The sequence below is a fragment of the Folsomia candida genome, unplaced genomic scaffold (assembly GCF_002217175.1).
Source record: "Folsomia candida strain VU population unplaced genomic scaffold, ASM221717v1 Fcan01_Sc010, whole genome shotgun sequence".
Taxonomy (NCBI): Eukaryota; Metazoa; Arthropoda; class Collembola; order Entomobryomorpha; family Isotomidae; genus Folsomia; species Folsomia candida.
In genome coordinates, this window is record NW_019091202.1 from 2,580,258 (window position 1) to 2,602,632 (window position 22,375).

Here is a 22,375-nt window from a genome sequence, read left to right on the forward strand (position 1 = left end):
TTTACCATTCTAGACGTATGTAGGTTAATGGAAGAAGGATGCACGGACGTGAAATTTGGTTTCACCCTATTGCTACATGTTGTTTTTATTTTACATTTATTTATGTATGTCTTCAGTTTAGTACTTATCTAGATGATCAAACGAATTAAAGTCCAATCAAAACTGGGTATAAAAGAAGACGCCCTTCTTAACTAAACCCACTCCATTTTGATCCTTCTTCCAAACCAGGGTCTCGTTTGAGTAACAAACTATCGCCGGTCAGAAACGACTCATGACCACCCTCGTGGTCATGAATGCGCAAAGGTGTCTAAAAATGGACATGGAGCAAGTTGCTACTTGTCAAGCTGCCACATGATTGTAGCAATTCGCGCCATTGCCACTTTTGGACACTCATTCATCATGTCGACCATTTTTGGGCATTTTACAAGGCAGTCTTTTAAGAAAAAGACTTGAACGGAAAAAACGAAGTGATTCGATAAGTCCAATCGAAAATGAAAATCATAATTCTCGGCATCCTACTTTTTGTGGCGGTTACGGCAGGTAAGTTCGAAAATTAAAAATCTAAATGTTTATCATTCCAGATGCCATGCTTAAATTGAACGCCACAATTCGGAGTCAATCGTCCTGCAGGACATTCCACCCGCGTTACTTTTCTAATAATATGATCTGCTATGGGGATGCAAAACAGTACCCATGTCTGTATTGTGAGTAATTTGGTTTGAACTTCGAAATATTTTACAAGTGAAAATACTATCACTTGGTGCATTTGCTTTCCGAAATGATGAAATTATTTTTAAGAGTACATATGGATGTAAAAAAAGTATATTTAAACCTCAACTAACTTGGTAATAAGAGTTAGAGCCAAGGACAGATTGTTTTATATAAATAAAAGTAACGCTGATTTCCTTTTAATCACACAGATCCAGGAACACTGATTTGCGGAAGAAACAAGGTTTTCTGTGGCCTCGGGTCGTTTGGATGTGAATATCCATACATCTACGTATACACCGAAATTAGCGCCTATTCTAATTGGATACGATCCACAATTGGAAAGGAACCTTAGCCCCAGACTCGGATAAAAAGATGATAACTGTTACATGAAAACTTGACAAATAAGATTAGAAGTTCGGATTAAATAAAACTTTGCAAGTTAATTGAATCCATTATACACAAGTTATTTTCTAATTTCTAAAATTTTGAATTTAATTAAAATTGAAAATAAATATTTTTCGCAGCAATATTTATGTATTTACGTAGAAAGCTATTGTCCATAATTCATGAGCATAGCAGAATTAAATATGTATGTACACATTCATAATATGCAAGTTTTTATATAAATTCAATTAATTACTTGCATAGCGTCGGGCCCCGACCGTCGGGCAATCACAAGTAAACGTTTCTACCATTTTTGTGAGAAAATTATCAAATTTGAAAAAAACAACTATACAAATTTGCAGCCTAAATTACTTAAATACGAAATACCTCTACACAAGTTGAAACTTTTCACCCTCAAAATGCATTACAATTGTAAAACCGCGCTTAAATCCTTAATCATACTAATATTTATCCAAAATCCGAAATTTATCTCACCAAAACACTCCCACACAAATAAAGAATCTCAACCCCCTTCAAGCTGGACTTCATTTTTAAATTCCCTAAATCATTGCACAATCCAAGTATTTTTCTATCAATCTTCTCGCCCTCGATGGGAAACAATTTCTACTCTAGTCGACTCTGTAAACGTTCAACTCAGCTTAAATTTCAGCATAGAAAACATGGAAGATCCGAAAAATAGGTATATTAAATCCAACTCCTTAACCTGGGGATATCGAGGAATCATACCAAATTACCCTTTCGGTCAAAATAACATGACTAAATTGTATTCAAATTGCCACATCGTACAACTTCTCTGCTCAAGCTTATTACTGGTAACGTGGGGAATGACGGCGTTCAACGAAGACGCCGATTATATCCTTTTACTCGACCGCGACCCCAAAAGTTTTTAGTACAATCGGGATTATTATTTCAACAAACATATTCAATTTAGCCTCAATTCCATCGTTCTACACAGCTCTATCGATTCAGAGGTACTGTCAATTTTCTGCCTGACATGCACGCCACGTAGCCATAGGGAAAACAAGGAGCGGTTAATTCCTGTGGCAGCGTCCGCCTTGAAAAATTTACCTCGGCATGCTCGAAATTTAATGAAAAATATGAATCAGCACGAAAAAATTTTTCCCCCATTCTCGTGAACGTGGGATGTTCCGTGTAGCTATAAGCAGCATGCGTTATTAACCTCCCCGCAGACCTGCCCTATGTCAGAGTTAAAGTTTCTCTTCAACTTCTCCCTAGTAGATGCGGATTCTTCCAATGTTGGGAATTAAGTATGTGGGGTACGTGTATGTAAATCGACTTAATAGAGGAGGCCACTTGAATCGATTTATGATGCCGGGAGTAGTTTTTCGAGCGAAATCTGTCGCGTCTGGGATACTTTATTTTCCCATAACGTATTCTCTTTATGCCCTACCGACTGAAATAATGGTAAGCTCGCTGATCGAAATGTTTGACTTGGATGGGATTTCAATCTTGATAGTATTCGGGGTATGCTGCAGTCTTATAATTTATGCTAATGAAAAGTTTTTATTTACCCCGTGGATGTGGGCGATTAGCATATTTCTTCAACAGGGGGCCAAATTTAAGATAAAAAAGGACAAAACGAATAATTCGTCTCCTAAAAAACTAAGGGTGTTTATGGCATCCACTATAATTTCAATTTGGCTATTTAGCTCTTTCATAGTGAGCGGAATGTTTAGTGGGGAATTTTTTTCGATTTTAACTACTAATAGGATACCAGAGCTGCCAAGAAACTTATATAAAGGAATTGTCGGTGGCGAAGGATATCCCAATATTTACTATTTCATCTTCTACAGAAAATAATACAAATGTTAGCGTAGTGTGTGGAACTATGATTCCGGATTTGCTAAATACGTCAGGATATTCCGAAACGTTTCTTAAAATGTTGAGAAACGTTCTCGCAAGAATTCAGCTGATTAAAAACGATAACTTTGCCGCAGCTCACAGCCTTTCGCTAAACCAACCCTTGTACTTTAATGAGACTAGAAAACTCGACAAACGACCAAATATTTTTGCCATGATGGATCACCCAGTTTATATGCATGACTTTCACGTTTCCTTGGAAATTTTTTAGAAATACTTTATAATTTCGGGGAAGGAGGAGAGCATAGATACTTTTCGGATACCCTGGATCACACATAGAAATACTTTTGGGTTAATTTTAGAGAAAAATTTGCAACATATGGTTAAAGCCGCGATGATAATGAACTGGGGGAATAATTATTTTGCTTGGATACTTCTTAAAAATATTAAGGATCACCACAATAGAAGTGGCAGCGCAGGAAAAAATTTTAGGAATTATTTTCAGAGTGGTAATGGCAAGTAAGGAAAGAAATTCGGTGGATCTGGTTAGAGAAGGAAGGCCGATTGAGGGTAATAAGATAATAATACTGTTTGTAATTTATGCAGTGTGCATCTGCTTAGCGGTAATTTTGTACGGAGTACAATCGTTTAAAACAGGAATGTGTAAATATGCTTTAAAATTCAGTCTATTTAAGATTTGTGGATGTAAATAGATTGCCGATTAATTGATTAATGGAATTTGTTTGCTCGAAAGGATGGCTTATAGTACTATGCATTTATTTAAATTGAAATACATTTTGGTATACTTTATTTTATTAGATGTACTTTATCATAGTTATGGGGTAAGAACTATATTATGATGGGCTCATCTCATCTTCCGGTTTATCGGAGAAAATTCATTATTTTGCATATACAGGGCGTCCCTATTATTGAATTATTGATAAAGTAAACCTTAACAAGAATTGCTTAGGTGAGACAGGGTTACGTGGAATTAAAAGGATGAAATAACCCCCTCCCTCCTCCCACACTGGAGAGAAGGTTTCGGTAAAGGAAACATCACCACCCTTTATTCCGAACTGTGTGAAATTATGTTAGAAAATAAGTTTCGATGTTGTGTACATATCTCGCAATTTAACTACAGCCTAACACATTATTTTAACGTTACAAAACACAAACCTGACTTTTAATTTATACATGTCATTCGGTTTCTTATCTCCTTAAACCCTCATCGTTTAGTACATACTCGATAATTTGTTAGAATAATATGTATGTGAAGGATGTAAATAAAGAGCTATGATATATACAAAGCCACTAATCTTTTTATGTAAGCGGTAAGTATAACATGCAATTCGATCTTCGGATACCTGCCTTTTCTCCAAATAATGCAATACGTAGTCCAGGATATTGTCCAATATTGTTATCAGATATGTAAATAATTTAATCAAAGTGGTCTTATTTTTTTAATCAAATTTAGGAGCCATATTAAATTGACATGATTAAACTTAGCGAAGGATAAAATAAAACTTATACGTAGGTACAAGTATTGATTTTTTAGCTAAAGGTAGATGGATTGATGTAGATCCTAGATTTTTTAGCCTCTGCATATTACTATTAGTAATATACATTTTGCCCTATTGGATTTATGTTGACTGGATTTACTTATATAATCTACTGTTACGAGGTCTGAATTCAGAATGCGTGCAAATGCATATTATTCGCGATTATATTTAGAGCTACAAAAAATTTTTATTGTCATTGGTTTTGATTGATTTTTCTGTAAATTTTAGCTGAAATATCTAAAAAGGTTGTATTTAGAAGCTAACCTCTACAACTTTTTCGCAGCATATGTACATACATATATATATTTAGTGCTGTAGTATTTTTACGGCGATATGTTGGCACACGTCTAATGTTGCATGAATTATATTATTGGTTAACAAAGACGAAAATCGTTAAGTATGCCTAGATATACATATATATGTTTATATACATAGTCTTACCATAAGAAGTGATAGTAGAGCGTAGTTTTTTAACCGGTCAACATAAAATCAAAAGGTCAATTGCGGTTTGTACATACATTCAGTGCCCATCATTGGTGTTGACTGCTTTTACTTGACATCACTAGGTCAAAAGTAGGAGAAGCTTAGCTACACGCGCGCGGCAATAATTTTTCACTTTTTGCACGAGAAAAAAATGCACAATGTTTGGTGAAGTGTAGCAACCCAAGTACAACTACGATCTGGTTGCCCAAACTATTAAAGTAATCCCAGAGACAGTGTCTATCTATGACATAAAAGTTCCGGTTGTCCAAGGTCATGGAGGACTTCAGTGATGTCCGAAGCTTTAAACGCCAGAATAGCACAAAATCTCCGTCTGACGCCAAAGACTTTGGCCATACAAATGACCTTTCAACTTTAGAGATCAGATTAGCACTGAAAAGTGACCTTAAGATGATGGTCTTTTGGATTAGAAAGCGTCACATACTACAAATTTCCCAGGCCAAAGCAAGGGTACAAAAATCGACCTCCCTCCCCAAACGGTACGGTAAAAAAACCAAAAAAACTAACCCGTTCACCGATGATAATTTCTTTACGACCGAAACATATTTCAGCAAAAAAACTAATACGTTTTATGCCAAATATTCTAAGGGTTAGCTTATGACAAAATAGAGGTCAAAATGTCATCTTATCAAACTCCGTTCATGGTTTTGGCGGGAATCGGCGGAATTGAGCAAAAACAGCCCAATTTCCTTGATTAAGGAGAGGAGATAGTTAAAAAAAATATTTGATAAACGTCCTGGTGAAGATGGAACACCCCCTCAACTAGTCCATATTGGGTGAAAAGCCACCGACCTTTGTTAAGGGGTCCACAGTAACATTTACATCGAAATTCGTGAAAAACTGGATTAAAATCCATATTTCTGATTTCATTTGCACTTTAGGTTTGACCCTAGCATTTTCGAACCGCAGACAACTTTACCACCAAATATTGATTAAAATTGAGGAGAAGGTCTGTTCTGAGCCCCATATATGCGTCAGGGTCACAAAAAAATTTCTGACCCGGGAATGATACACTTTGTCCATTAATTCCGTGCGTATTTTTGATAGAGCTTTCTCTTACGTGACCAATTCTTCATGGTCACAGGAGGAATATATTTTCAAGTTTAATACATGTTTTCTACGTGAAATTTAACTGGCCTTTCAATGGAATAAAAATAATTTTGAAATTCCTTAAAACTAACCTAATATGGCCGTCTACTCTACTATCACTTTTTAAGTTGAGACTATGTATAGCAAGGAAAGTAGGAGTTATAGTTCGCCTCACGTTAAGAGAAATGTGATCAGCAAGTCGATGCACTTGGCCCAAATTACAAGGGATGTGGATGTATCAAAGAACTTGCCATCACCCAAGGTTAACTTTGCCTCTCGAAATGATTGAACGCATCTCTTAATCTGTTTTGATTCATTCATTCTTTTCAGCGAGTTAAGTAGCTCAACTGATTTGATGAACGGGTTGGACATCATTTTGAAAAGCCGTACGATCACAAAGAACATGCTCACAGCCACTGCAGCGAATAGAAGTAAAAGTGGGAGGGGAACAACGGATCTAGATGCAATTACAATGTATAATGTAAAACTCTCAAGAGTTGTAACACATCCGACCAATGCCGACATGACGGGTTGTTTCAGGACAAGATTATGCATATCAACTAATAATTCCAAGATGCGATACTTTCTCAAGCATGAAGAAACATGTGGCCCTCCCGTATTCAAATCTCTGTAAGATATAACGACTCAATTTATACACCTCACCAGTTACACGTATACGTTTAAAAAGACAGCTCATTGAAAAGTAGATGCACTCTGAATTCTGTCGTAAGTAAACTATACGAAATCCAGAGCAAATTTTAGTCTAACCTAAGTTAACGTTACGATGGATTAAGTAAATATAGTTTATGTAATATGGGATATAGAGTGCATTTACTTTTCAAAACGGGAATATTATTTCCAGAAGCGAATATAATGAATGCTGCCCAGGTTACGCCAGTGCGTGCCCAGGGTTTTGTCGGTTGGGGTTTTTGCGAGTTGTTGTGGATTTTGGAGCAGATTGAAAATTTTTTAGACTACAATTTACATTAATACTAGTTACATTTTCATGTTTTCTGAAGCCTGATCATACCTATTCATGGACCCCAGGAGAATCACCTTAACTTGAGAGGGATAAGTCAGGACAACCGTTACAGTGAAAGTTCCGGCACACATAATTGAAGCTGCAAAATAATAAAATAAAATGGCCCCAAAAATCCTAAAGATGATTCCACTGTTCCCATAGTCGTTCCACGATTTACATTCAAGATAAATCGCGCTTGTCACGACGGGTGGCATGCAAGGCTGACGCAAAGCAAAGACACAACAGTTTATTGGCATTAACACTACTGATGCCGTGGAGATCGCATTTAAGCCAATATAATAAAGTTGGGCGACGTCTGACCCTGCAATTAAATATTCCGTACGGTTGTTTTATTCCAGATTCAGTATTCTGTTAAAACACCTGGTTAGGCATTGCAATTATCCTGATCCTGATTATTAATATTTATTGGATAATAACGCACCTTGTACCATAACGTCCTGCTCGATTTGAAGTGCAGAGTTAAGCAGAAATATCGTCTCGTTATTATGTATTGTGTATTTGGCTACGATAACGACTGAAGTCACAAATAATATTAGGCAGTAGTACATGAGGACGAACTTCCATGTTTCAGGTGGAGGGTTTACTGGATAAAGCCACTGATCTAGTAGCCACTTGAGAATTACCATCAGATGAAGTATAATTAAGAAATACAGGAACGTGCGCCGACTTTTATTTGAATTTTTCATCTTAAACATTCCATTGTGGGTCGTGAAAGGGAACTGGTTTAGTGAAAGTATTAACTTTGAGTGGCCAATTACAAGTTGGTGATATGAAACTAGTGAGAAGTGATTCTTTAGCCAGGCGAATAGTGTATCCACAGATCGGGTTACTTTTAGACATGTACCGAAAAAGTCGACTCGGCCGAGCACCGAGTACTCGGTTATATTTTTGCCGAGTACTCGTTTCTGCTCGTTTGCCGAGCACCGAGCAAACTCGGCAATCGAGTACCGAGCAAGGCTCGGCCACCGAGTAAATTGTCAAAACGATCATAAAAAAAATCATTGTTTACATAATATTTACCCACCAGTATCATTATTTTGAGAACTGGTGGACGGAATCACGTGAAGCTACTGATTCTTCTTCCTGTTCCAACATTTCGATTAAAGTTGATTATCGGATAGAAGTAACAAATTTCATTGGTGTATTTTTCAAGTAAGTTTGATGTTGATTGCAAAAATCCCATGATGGATAATTTGAACTGCGCGGTGTAAATACCGGGTAAAGTGGTACTGGATGCATATAAAAATGTAAGAAATACTCGGCCGAGCACGCAAAAATACTCGGCCGAGTCCGAGTAGTGAGAACACGGCCAAAACCTGCCGAGTACTCGGCAGCGCCGAGTACTCGGTGCATGTCTAGTTACTTTATTTATCAGCTTAGAGATTATTATGTCTAACTTTCTATAAAGACAATGAAAATGAAATCGGAAATTCATTCGTTAGTTAGTTTTTAATATTAATTCTTCTGGACAGAAACGAAAGGAGTTAAGAAAATCGAAGATTCGTATAAATAGTTTCAAATATATTTATCTTTTTTGACTGTTTCTAGTCGTCTTGGAAAAGCGGTTGCTGGTCCAACAGTAAATTAGTATTTCAAACGACTGTGTAGAATTATATATGCGTTATATATTCGTGCTTAAATCGTATAGAAAGGATAAATGAAATGGAAAATTAAACGGCTAAGACCTAAATCGCCAAAATGTCGAAGTCATTGAATTACCAATCACATTAGTATGCATACAGAAACCCACATACATCGGAGTTGCAAAGAACATAATAAGTATTTATATAATTTACCCTGATGTATGTATAGCAGTTAAATTTTGTTCGATGAGCAGAACAAAGTAGTTGAAACGAAGTCTGACCAGTGGTAACGTGAATAATAAAAAGTATACAAAATTCGTCCGTGAGGAACCCTACCTATGAGCAAGTTTCTAGGTATCTATTTGATATATAAAATTATTATAAAATTGGTATTTAAAAAGCTCTAAATTTCACAAATCTATAAAATAACCTAGTTGGCAGAGACGCTGGCTTTCCTTAAACCGGGAATAAATAAAAAATATTTAAATTGCAAACTAGCATATTTCATGAGCCTTGCCAATAAATAATTTAAATTCTCTGAACTTTGTGGAACATTATTGATAAATATTTATTGATCGATTAGTTTATTTATTTAATTAGTTATTTAGTTACTAGATCAAAAATCCTTATACTGCTTTTACTTATGTATAACTGCCATATATTATGACCAACGCCTTCCACCTAGAAAAACATTAGAAAGATTTATGAAGACAGTTGTTCAATTTTTTATTGAATTTCCCATGCAGTTGAGGTACACTAATGAAATTTGATAGTTTCATAAATACAAACAAGCAAATAAATAGTTAGGTTACAATGGGAAAACTATAAATACGATAAATATTTGACCTATTCTATAGGACCAAATATGGTCTTATAAATACTTCTAACCATAGAACGATTGTACAAATTTATAAGCAATGTTACTCTTAAGCAAATAAATGCATGCACTTGGGCAATTGTGTATTAATGCTAAATTCAGCGTAACGCGCACTGTATAAATGGTAAAGTTTGTAGGTTAGTTTGCTTAATATAGAATTAAGAGTGCAACTAATTTTCAAAAGGGTGACATTATTCTCAATAACTTGTACATATTTGTAGTCAAGTCGAACTTGGTAAGCAATTATTCTGTGAAGTAAATTTAATTGGTACTCCCAATACGTTGTTACGTTACGATGCAATTTACGTTGCAAAATTTTTTTATTAGCTTTTTAATTGACGCATTTAATTCGTATTCTCATCTCAACAAGCACTCATCTTTTGGAACATACTCGATAACCTGTTCCGGATATCTTGTGGGCCTTATTATTCCTTCACATCGCGACATCTGATCCCCGTTTAGTCTAGCATCTTGATAGACACGTATAAACTCTTCCGTCCAGTTAAACTTGGTCGCGACAAGGTCGTAATAATCGCCAGCGATGAAGGTCGGTTTGTCAACAATATATCTCAGTGACGACGGTTCTTGCACCTTGTGATACGTTTCCACGCCAAAGTCGGCCAAATGGGTATCAACGTCGTAGACAGACATGCACTGCAACCGATTTCTTGGATAATACCAGAGCACACTTTGACACATTTCCTCGTACGTGGAACGTCCACCGATTACGGGCTTTCCTTTCCGCCAGACAGACGAATAAGTACACTCGACTGAGAGTTGGTCACCAGGAAGAATTTGGGGGGTTTCGAGGAGGACCTTGTTCTGTTGAAAGTTGAAATCGTAATGGTTATCGAAATCGATCCAGGGAAGTTCAATATTCCCGCGGAAATGACGTGTCTTCACTTTTCGGCCTGAAAAACTTAAATAATGAGAATTAAAGAATTTTTGATCTCAGTGTTTCCACTGGTAGCATTCGAAAAAATCAACAAGTTGTGAATTAATTGATATTGAATAATTCGAAAAGTTCTTCCAACTTTCTGATTGATTGAAAAGTAATAATCATGAATCTTCCTCTTAAATCAACTCACTTTGAAATTGTCTAACAAGTTATGAATCACACCTTATTTCTTCAATGTATTAACTAATTTACCAGATTTGTGTGAGTGGAGCATCGATGCGAACACGGTAATTCCCTCAGGTTCTAGCGCCTCACGCGTACATTGCGAACTGCAATGGCCCACGACCTTAAAAGCATCCTGATTTGGCGGGATGGTCAGCGAAATGTCGACATGTTGGCCGATTGCGAGTATTCCAGCGTCGATGGGCCTCAACTGTGACGTATAATACATGACCAACCCCGTCTCGACGAAGACGCCCTCCAGGCGCTGCGGATTGTCGTAGTGCACTTCAACCATATAATATTGACCGGTAGGAGTTTCTCCAATCGGGAAGCCTACATTTTCTGGGAATGTCATCAACTGTTCAAATTGATAAAACATCTAAGATTTGACAAATCTAAATGAATAAAATTAACAAATAATTAAAATTTTCTAACCTTCCCGCCCTTCGCCCACGTGTAGATGAGAGACTGACAGTTAACAATTGGGAGTATTTTTGTCATATGGCAATAATCTCCTTGAACTCCGTTGGCATAAGTGAAGCGGTCAAATGCCTCTTCATCCGTCAGATTGGCGGGTGGCTTACACGTGTACACCACAAAATGGTGGGTGTGCTGAAACGACGCCAGGCTGGGGAGCAGGGTGTCAAACTAGTCAGTGGATAAAATTAGATCAAGATTCCCATAAAACGAAAATTTCTACGCTTAAAAAACAATAAATTCGAAAAACGCGGGAACTCAGAGACCCCATATACCCAGATATTTAAATCTTAAAATAAATCCTTCTTACCGCCACGATGTGATGCTTTCTCGTCAAGGTGGGTCCCTTATGCAATGTGCACCAGTACGTCGTGTCGGCCCCTGGCATTGTGATGTTTGTCATTATAGTATAATTTTGTAAGTTCGAGAAGTCCAGTGTGGGTGTCGTGGCGTGAATTAGATTTAAACTTTTCGTCCCTCTGTTTGTCCCGCCGTGATAGGCGATCGTATCCGTGGCTCCGAGCGCCCAGATTATTCGGCTCGTGTCATTCTAAAAATATTTAAAAAACAAGTTTATTTGTCAGCATGTAGAAGACCAACTGCATGTTTAAATTACCCCGATGGCTATATCGTGCTCATCACAGGTGTTAAGATGACGCGAAAATTTTAAAACCGTCTCGTTTTTCTCCGGTAATTCATACGCCTCCAGAAGCCTCCAGTCCTGTCGAGTATCCAAGATCGGCATGGTCTCGCCAGTTGCGTGGAAATCCTGAAAGACAAGCAAATTGTATTTCATTTTTTCAATGACTTAATTTATCCTCCTTTTAGGAATTCAAGAACTAAAAACAACACAAAATTACATTGTAGAAAATTCAAACACTAGAAAAAAAACGAAAATTTTTTGGTATCGAAATTCCCTTACCTGCCCATACGTTGATCCATCCGGCCGCACCCCGGCAATAAAAATATCCGCTCCGGTCATCGTTCCCGAGGGGGAAATACCAAACCCGACGAATCCCAAGGTTTCCGCCGTCACTTCAAACTCGATCTTATTTCCTACCACCTCCCACCGGAGGATGTACTTCCCTTCACCATCTAATGCTTCTAAATTCGTGTAAAGATCCTGATTAATTGCACTAATCTGTAAAATTCTTAGGATTAAGAGCGTCCCAAGTTTTACAAACATATTTTTTTTAATTCGCACTAATTCTTTCTTGTCTTCGGTTGTATTTCAATTGTGTGTAAAGTAGTAAATTTGGGCTAGATTTGTACACTTATGCGCAAGTGGTAGCCATGATCTTATTTCGTGTACATTTGTACAATAACTGAATAGCATATCTTAACCTTTTGTGCCTCGAAATTCCCGGTACGCGGAAAACAAGTACAACGCGAACTGCTGAGTACCGTGCATTAAGGATGCGGCCGAGTTATGTATGTACATTTTTACAAGTTGTGAGGTGGTATTTCCATCTTGGGTTAATTGTAGAATTCTCAGTATTTATGGTAAGTATGTTGAAGCTTATTTAGTGCCAAATTATGTACCCCAGAAAATTTGGGAAACCTTACAAGTCATTTGAGTCAATATTCTGCAGAATTTTATACACCTATGGATCTGAACTTTGCATTGTATTGGGTAGAGAATAAGCCACTAATGTGTAATCGTTACATATAAATATATGTTCATAAATATGTATCTATGACAGATTATGTATATCTACTTAATTTTATCTACATGCATACATATATTTGTACGTGGATTTATGCCGATATAAAAACGACGTTACAATAAATATGTAATGAGGGCATAGTTGACAGGACAAAAATTGATGGAACGTTAGCGTAAAAATTCTCCCAACTTTAACCACATTATTTCAGTAAGGTCCCCAAACTAATGCAATAATTCGGTGTGAATGACTCAAGCAGTCAAAATCTCATTAGCACAATCAACTAACATCTTCATGCCAACAAAATCCATTAGAAGTTTGTAAATATGCACAATACCAACACCCAAAAATTTAAACGTATATAGTTCTACCACATCATGTTCAGAATTACCTATTTACATACTTCCCTGAAAATATAGAAATTCATTAAAAAAATTCAACATTTTATGTTGCTATATTTCTGAATTCTTTGAAACCCCAAAAACAGGATTTTTTTTTTAATTAAACGTTTTTTAGTTTGTGACCTGCTTGTAGGGCATGGTGCGCAAAGTTACCTATGAATGAACACACGGAAATGGGGCAACTTTAAACCTTGATTAAAAATAAGTTTATATATGTGGATAAGGTGTGACACTATAACTGCGCAGTATTTGTAATCGTGCATTAAACCTACGGCTACATATGAACATATGCATGTACATAAGTCTGTAGTTATGAATGTATGACAAATCAATTATCTCCTGATAACTTATACACATTCATCAATTCAAATACATTGCATTCAGAGTTTTTCAATTACTGAATAACATGAGTAATCATCCATTAGGACAGTTCACACAGAATGCTATCGATTTCACTGGCAAAAGCTTGGATAAGCCCAATCCCAATATCATCGTAGCACATGATATTTGCATAAATATTGTTATGAATAATGATTCAAAAATGGGCGCCAATTATTGAATCGAATGAAGTTTTGTTAAAATGCATGTATGTATTTATAACATGTGTATATATGTAGAATTGCAAGTTGTGATTATTTTTTACACAAAATTCAAATCCATGGAGAGATCATTTTATTTAACTGCTTTCCAAGTTTGTGCGCATTATCGTCGCGCATTCTTGCAAGCTGCACTAGCTATAAAAATATTAAAATTTTTCAAAACTATTTAAATTTCATCAAAAGTTAATCTATTAAATTATACACCAACCAAGATCTTACCTAGTCTATTCAGATAAAGTGTTACTGGTATAAACGCCTAGAACGCTTTCATTTTTGGAAATTGAAATTTAATTTTTATTTCACTGGAAAGCCAGTTAAATTTCGAATCGAAAACATGTGTCACACTTCAAAATTTGAGTCCCATATGCCGATAAACTTTTGAAGACGCGAAAGCCAAGCAACCGCCGCGGCACGAACGAAATTTATTGACACATTGTCACATTCCCGGGTCAGAAATTTTTTTGCGACCCTGACGCATATATGGGGCTAAGAACAGAGCTTTTCCTCGACTTTAATCAATGTTTGGTGGTGACATCAATTTCGGTTCGAAAATGCCAGGTCAAACCTAAAATGGAAATGAAGTCAGAAATATGGATTTTAATCCAGTTTTTCACGAATTTCGAGGTATTTATTTATGTAGAGCCACGCACTAAGGTCGGTGGCTTTACATCCAATATGGACTGTTTGAGGGGGTGTTCCACCTTCACCATGACGTTAGCCAAATATTTTTTAAAACCATCTCCTCTCCATAGTCGAGGAAATTTGTCGATTTTTCCCCAATCCCGCCAATTCCCACCAAAACCATGAATGGACCCCGATAAGATAATATTTGAACTTCTATTTTGTAACTAGCTAATCCCTAGACTATATAATGTAAAATTAGCTAGTTTTTTGGTTCAAAAATTTATCCGTCATAAAGGAATTCTCATCGATAAACGGAGATTTTTTTTTGTTTTTTTCCCGTGCCGCTTGAAGAAGGAGTTAATTTGTTTGAGCCTAGCGTCTTTCCGGGGATGGGTGACCATGTGGTACTTACTAAGCTTAAAAGCCTTTGTGTGTGGGTCGTTTTTCAGTACTTTTCTGATTGCTGAAGGTAGAAGGTCATTTGCATGGTCAAAGTCTTTGCCGTCGGAAGGAGATTTTGTGCTATTGTGACGTTCAAAGCTTCGGACATCACTGGAGTCCTCCATGACCTTTGACCACCGAAACTTTTATACCATAGATAGGCACTGTCCCTAGGGGTACTTTAATAGTTTAGGCAACAAGATCGTAGCTGTCCTTGAATTGCTACACTACTCGAATTTTGTGATTTTTTCTCCTCACGAAAAAAGTGAAAACTTATTGCCGCGGGCGTATGGTAAAGCTCCTCCATCTTTTGACATAGTAAGGTCAGCTAAAAGAGGTTAACATCAATGATAGCCACTGAATGGATGTACAAAATGCAACTTACCTTTTAATTTTATCTTATAGGGTTCAAAAGTACGGGACGAGTAACACTTTATATGAATAGACTAGGTATTCAACTTCCATTCCGAGGCACGAACTCCATCCAAGGCGACACTATTCCTCGCGATTTCCGCGTATTTCAGCAATTCGACGAGATCCAAGTAAGAAAACCGTTCAACATTGAGACACACCCAAAATACTAGGATCCTAAAACACGAGCCATAGTCATTTCGATTTTCGTCCGTATTTCGGCGAAAAATATTTGTATTTTTCAATATCGTGTCGACCAAGGATGACAATTCTTCGTGAGTTCGTGTTCGGTCCCGAATTTTGTTGAAGAGATGACGCAGAAATTCAAATTCTTCCGGGGTGCGGTTTTCGTTAAAGGAGAGATGAAGTATTTTACGATTGCTGGGATTAGAGTCCATTTGGAGAGATAAGGTGAATCCTGCAAGGAAGGAGAAGGGGACCCAGGGTTTTTTAGGGATTACTTTTTTATTTAAAATAGTCAGAAGTCTGAGGGGAGTGGTTTTTGAGATTCGGAAATATTTAGTGGCAAAGGTTCTGTAAAATGTAATTAGTAAATTACGGGACATTTTAAAAAACATTGAGAGTGTAATTAATGGTGCTCTTAATGGGGGAGTTGTTATGGAATATAGTTGATGAAAGGATGGATGATAAGTTTGCAATGGAGTGGATCAATTAACATTATTTTAGTTCGTCAGGTGGAAAATATCTGTACTTATCTCGAGCTGTATTTACATGGTTGCTATTTACCTTATCATTTGACAAATAGTTGATTAATAAAGAGGAAAACGACGCAATTGCATGGATAATATTGTGGTGATACATAAATATGTGAGAAATATAAAAATATTTTTGTCAACATTTCCCCAATCCTCTCTTAAATACTTACCCTTTTATAAACCAGTATGCTAACATTCGGAGATGGACAGATTTATGAAATCCTGTATGGAAGCCATTAAAAAATTGTGATCAGTTTAAATCTAACGTTGAATTTTTTTATTTGAAATTAATTCACCCACATGTTGAGAATTTCATTATTATATAAAGAGAATTTTCCTTAGCTACATAAATTTGTCATTGGATGATCAAAATCGAATTAAAGTATTAAATATTCTTTGGTTCTCACAATGCAGGTCTTTCACATGTACGTAGGTGTTTTATTATTAATTTTCAAAAGGTATGTTCCGCACTGTTTCTGACCAAAATTTTGATGAAATAACAAACTTCAAATACATTTAGGAGGCTATGATTTTTTTCAGCTCTGTGGGTTAACATAAACACTAGCAATAAATCGGCAAACTTTACCTCGACGGAAAAAATGCTAGATTTGCAAATTAAATATCGTAGTGTGATTTAATTTTTAATGCTGGATCGGCAATACGTGTCGCAGATTTATGGTTGAATCCTTAAAATTTACGATGAAGACTGCCCAACACAAAACACAAATTCAATTGGGTCAATAATTTTAAATGATGGCGAAACGAGGTCTCGGGCAAAAAGTCGCCAGGACGCTCAAAATCCGTTTCTTCCACAGAAAGGCTCCGGTAACTAGAGGAACAAATAATGAGAGATCCGCGATTGAAACTGTCCTATTTAGCAGATGAGATGGGTGTTTCAAAACCAGCAATTTGTTCCATGTTAACTGAAGACTTAGGTATGAAAATGGTTTCCGCCCGTTGGGTACCAAAATTGCTTCCAGCATCTCAAAAACAGGATCGAGTCGACTTTTGCAATGCCAATTTTAACTTATTAAATGAAGACTTGAACCTGCTCAATATTTTATTAGTTGCATATGGTACTTGGGTTTACTATTATGACCCGGTGACCAAATAATAATTCCCTAAATGGAAGCACGAGGGGTTGCCACCGCCCGTGAATTGAAAAGTGCAAAAATCTGACAAAAAAATGATGATGACCACTTTCAAGGATACCAAAGGTCCCCTCCTTATAAAATTTATTGCTGTAAATACTACAATAAATGGGGCCGTGTATGCAGGAACCCCGAAGGAGCTGCGTCCTCCGGTTGAAAAGAAACGTGGGGTCAAAATAAAGAGTTGGCCTTTTTTTAGACGACAACGCGCCACCTCATACCTGGCTTTTTGCGAGGGTTAGTGCAGACGAAAATCGCTTTACCTGCACAAACCACGCCCCGTGCAGTCCAGACTTGTCCCTTAGTGATTATTATTCGTTTCGAAACTTAAAGAAAGACATCAGGGGAAAACGGTTTTCGGATGATAATGAAGTCAAGTCGTAAATTTTGGCATATTTTCGAGGTAAATTTTAATGAGTTATTGCTAGTGTTAATGTTAACCTACAGAACTGAAAAAAATCACAGCATTCTAAAAGTATTTGAAGTTTGTTATTTCATCAAAAGTTTGGTCAGAAACAGTGTGGAACATACCTTTTGAAAATTAATAATAAAACACCCACGTATGTACACATAACTCTTTATAATATTTAATAATACATTTTCAGAGTGGAAAACCTTTCTACAATTTTGAAAATCAGCAATTTTTTTTGTTCCAGCAAATACTAAAATAAAGGTACAATAATTCTTTTATGACAACTACAATCTTGCATAGTTTCAAAAAAATCATTCCCTCCCCAGTTTGAGCATACAAATATGTAGTGACAGAAAATGTGCGAAAATATATAAATTTCATCCAAAATCCTAATTTTTTGAGTATTTCTATTACGAAACTATGTGACATTGTTGTTATACATATATGTATTTTATTTTTTATTTATTTTTTTATTTTGTACAAGGAATTATTGCACTCCTATTTCTATTCCATTTCGGAACAATTTTCTGATTTTGAGAGCTTTTCTACTCTAGTTATTATTATTACAAAGTCCGAGCATTACTGACAAGGGACACTCACGACCTGTCGTTTGAGTCCAAGGTACCCACTATGTTTTTTAGAATGTACTAGGACCCCGGATGAAGGGTCCATTCATATTTCCGTGTAAAACCCATATTTGGCGTCGTGCCGTGGCGCCAAACTTAAAAATTTGCATTTTCGACCAAATTTAAACCCCCATAACTTTTGCATTTTATGTCGGATTTTCAAAATTTTATGCTTAAAATGATCAAAAAAGTCGAAAATTTTGACAGAAAAATAAAAATAAAAAATTTCTAATTTTTGAAATATTTTCAGCATTTTTTCGACGAACCCCCATTTTTAAGAAAATTGCGAAATTTTGCGAAAAGTTGAAAGTAATAATTTTTGAAAAAATTTCATGGGATAAGAAAGTTGAACTCCTTGTCATGATTTTTGTCAATTATTTTGAAAATCCGTCCAGGATTTCAAAAGTTATGGGGGTTTCAAAAATAAAAACATTCAAATTTGGCGAATTTGGCGCCACGGCACGACGCCAAATATGAGTTTTACACGGAAATATGAATGAATCCTTCATCTGGGGTCCTAGTAGATTCTAAAAAACATGGTGGGTACCCTGGACTCAAACGACAGGTCGTGAGTGTCCCTTGTGAGATCCACACGGAACCAATTTTATCTATAAGGTCTACGAATGCCCATCAAAATATGTAATCGACCTATGTTCAAGATTACATATGGTATGTTTGATAATTCAGGCTAAATAAATATCCTACATTACAAATATTTCATACAGCTTGTATATAATTGTTTGTTAACCCATTTTTGTGAATTATTAAACAAGCTCGAGTAATCTGAAGGCTGAATTTTTCAAGTACTTGTACACTGTTCAGCTATCCATTAACATATTTATGTACGTAGATAAACATGAACAAAATGGAATATTTGATCATGTGGTAAATAAAAGGTGTCTTTACCAACCATGAAATTATGTAGGGTACAAATATGTAAGGTTTTTTATTACATAAAATGCAAATATACATATTTAATCTGGTCGGAACTATGATACAAGACATGATTGTATGCCGCATTGACAATTACATATTTTTTAACGAGGGCAATATTTACCTTTTTACCTACATATTTTACCTTTGTAAACGTATAAAAGATCCACCGCAAAAACTAGTAATTTTCCACATGCCATTCCATATTTATTGTTAGTTCATTTTATACAAGTTTCAGATCGAATAGAATTCGCCCAGCTCTTTAGCATTTTCTTCCTTAAGAATGCGAGGTTTTCTTCTCGTCGGAATTATCACCGTCATAATAGCTATTGCTTCCTTGACACGCTCAGCAACTGGAACGGAGCATGAAGACGAAAACCAGGTAGGACTTTTATCAACATGCATTCGTTACGTAATTGATTTTAATTTAATAAATAAAAAAACCACCCACTGATGGACCAATTTTCTGTAAATGCGCACAGGTCGTAAATATGTAACGTAAATACATACAAACATATCGTCGTACTAATTCATAAAAGACCTAAGTGCAGTCGATGCTTAATTCAGAAACGACCTATGTGCAAGTATGTATGTATATACTTATGGCTATATCTTGCCAAAACGATTCTTCATATATAGCGCGATTTAGCCATAAGTAAATACATACTTCCACATAGGTCTTTTTAAATTTTTTTCTGTACACTTAGGTCTTTTCTGAATTAAGCATCGACTGCCCTTAAGTCTTTAATGAATTAGTACGACGATATGTGAGTAAATTTTTCTGCAGCAATTTTTGTAACTATAATAGTGTCTGATTTAACAAAGAAAATGTTCTGAGCCATCCAGATTTTCCGAATCTTGTAGATATTTTCTAAAGAAATTTATAATATTTGTCAATCTTCAGCAGAAAGTTGTTTATACGCACATACACTCTAAATACCTTACAATTTATCACTCCTGGAGTTACTGCTTTATAATAGACGTTAACAAGACGTCTTGTCACCTATCTTTGTATGTCTGGAGCACAAGTCAAAAAAGTCATGTATACTCTGAATAATTTGGAGAAAAACCGTCACCCGACCGAGGTACTACTGAGGATCACAGATCGTATTTGCACAGGTTTTAAAATTGACCTCAAACCTTTAGTCGGCGTCGATGAATTTGTTTCGATTATTCAATACGTTCCTCAGACCTTTGGCTAGCCAGCCTATATCGCCGTTTTCACGAATTCATTAGTTTTCCTATATTTTGGAGAGCAATCTTCTTCAACTCCACCTGAAGGTTTTTCCGAAACACCAAAAAAACTGGAGCTCGTCTGAGAAGAAGCTATGGTTTTAATAGTCTAAACCCATTAAAAATCTAAAGGAGTGGCATAAGGATTTGTCATAGGTATCTGAGAATTAGGAACAATTGAAATCCCTAGCTTTTGTTTTTACTCGGCTGCATACTGGGTCGTTTTCCCAAAGATTTTCGTTGTGAAGTTTGTTTTCACGTGAACTTTGGCCTTTTTCTGACCTGTTTTTAAAGTTTGTTGTTGATGACGCTACTAACATGCAGCTGACATATTTTAACAACTTTTGCTTTTTGAGTTTGGGTCAAAAGATTTTCTCGCCTTGTCAGGGCGTCGATTTTTCGAAAAACGGTACGCGAAAACTTTTTTGGGGGCTGCAACTTTATTGGGGATGCCAGTCCCGCTAATTTAGATATTGATCTAATTAAAGCGGAACTAAGTTCATGATATGTTGAAGAACGAGTAACATTGCATCCGGATATGTTCTACTTCTTCACAATTTTCCCACGTGGCCATTTTCCTTCGGAAAAATGCGGAAAGAGATGGTCGACTTCAGATGTCGATTTCTTAGGCATTTGTTGACCGATTTTTGTCAACCAAACGTCAAATTCACCCCAAAGAACTACGTTTTGAGAGTAAAATTGCGAAAGTACAGAAAACCTTATCCGCCCATGAGTTTGGTCAGTTTTTCTCACTGTGCAAATAGGATCTGTGACCCTGTATAGTGCTCTATTTTGGGTGACGATTTAGGAGACCTTTTGTTACCAGGGGGAGATACCTAAGTCAAAAGCTCATATATGTACAAAGCACACTTGACGTCGTCATGTGTGCATGTGGACAAGACGTCTCGAAATTATTTAAAATGTTCAACGTCACGTCTTAAAAAAGGCAATGATTTCATGTATTTAAACAATCTTATATCCAGATGTTAAAAATTGTAATTTTTTTGAGGAGACGTCCCCTTAATCATAACCCAAGCACAGAGCACTGTAGTACCTGCGAGGGTGACGATTTGTTACTTTGAACGTCATCATGTATAAATTACAAATTTACGAAGTTCATGTAAATACATATTAAATTTATGTATGGTAAATAATTTAGATGGAAATTCCAACTCGAATTCGTCAGGAGAAGTTCTTCTTCAACATTTTTGACCCCTTATTCCCCTGGAAGAGAACAACAACCACACCCAATTCGACGGGGCAAGCAGGATAATTTATGATCTTTTACGATCTAATCAAAGTTGAGGTAATCATTATTAAGTACATGAGTATGTATGTATACTCAGCATCCTTAAGGCAATTTAAATTTAAACGCCTTATGTATCTTAACCTTAATTAAATTAAAATTCTACCATTGCAGATCGAACGGGAAGCTGAATATTAACTAAATTTGGAGCAGCTGAAATTTTAATGAAACGGGAGACATATGTATCACAATTCTCCCATTCGTTTCATATATTTTCCTTGGCTAATATTGTACATAATTCTTACTTACTAATTTGATGTAAAAAGGTATACATTTTGTCATTTTTTGTAATTAAACGGGAGAAATTTTACTTTAACATGCAAAAACACTCCTAGAAACCCCTTGTTAATCGTCACCGAACAGTGTACATACATATGTCACTTCACCGTGCAGTTATAATGTTTCTCACCTAATGGTGGCCAAATTAACACCAGCCAGTGGCAATTTGTCACCATTTGGGCAAGATTTATCATCATACGGGGAAAAAGATCAGCACATTTTATGAAAGCACATATGTATGTATGTACACTCAAAACAAAACGGTGTCAATATATGACTTAACCGCCTTTGTTACAATTGTGATTCCGAGTAGTAATGAATTTTTTCCGTCCGGTTATAACATTATAACTACAGGTATCAAAATCATCATAACTCGGATTCAACATTGTAATCA

The 22,375-nt window shown here is 36.2% G+C and overlaps 1 protein-coding gene and 1 long non-coding RNA gene across 3 annotated transcripts; one reads left to right on the forward strand and one right to left on the reverse strand.

The window, feature by feature from the left end:
- Positions 1–9,293: 9,293 nt before the first annotated feature.
- Positions 9,294–15,970, reverse strand: LOC110854797 (DBH-like monooxygenase protein 1). Of its 2 annotated transcripts, none has more exons than XM_035855447.1 (9): positions 15,300–15,970; positions 14,886–15,242; positions 14,069–14,414; positions 12,108–13,984; positions 11,802–11,954; positions 11,496–11,735; positions 11,144–11,356; positions 10,739–11,066; positions 9,294–10,499 (listed from the first exon to the last, which is right to left on the reverse strand). In XM_035855447.1, exons 4-9 carry the CDS (start codon positions 12,369–12,371, stop codon positions 9,946–9,948), a joined length of 1,752 nt encoding a protein of 583 aa, XP_035711340.1. In that variant the 5' UTR covers positions 12,372–13,984; positions 14,069–14,414; positions 14,886–15,242; positions 15,300–15,970; the 3' UTR covers positions 9,294–9,945. The 2 variants fall into 2 exon arrangements, with proteins under 2 accessions (XP_035711340.1, XP_035711339.1); XM_035855446.1 differs by having other exon boundaries at positions 14,500–15,242.
- A 3,392-nt stretch (positions 15,971–19,362) lies between these two features.
- Positions 19,363–22,028, forward strand: LOC110854732. Its single transcript, XR_002548361.2, has 3 exons — positions 19,363–19,545; positions 21,556–21,702; positions 21,817–22,028. It is a non-coding gene; the product is annotated as an uncharacterized LOC110854732 (long non-coding RNA).
- Positions 22,029–22,375: the final 347 nt, after the last annotated feature.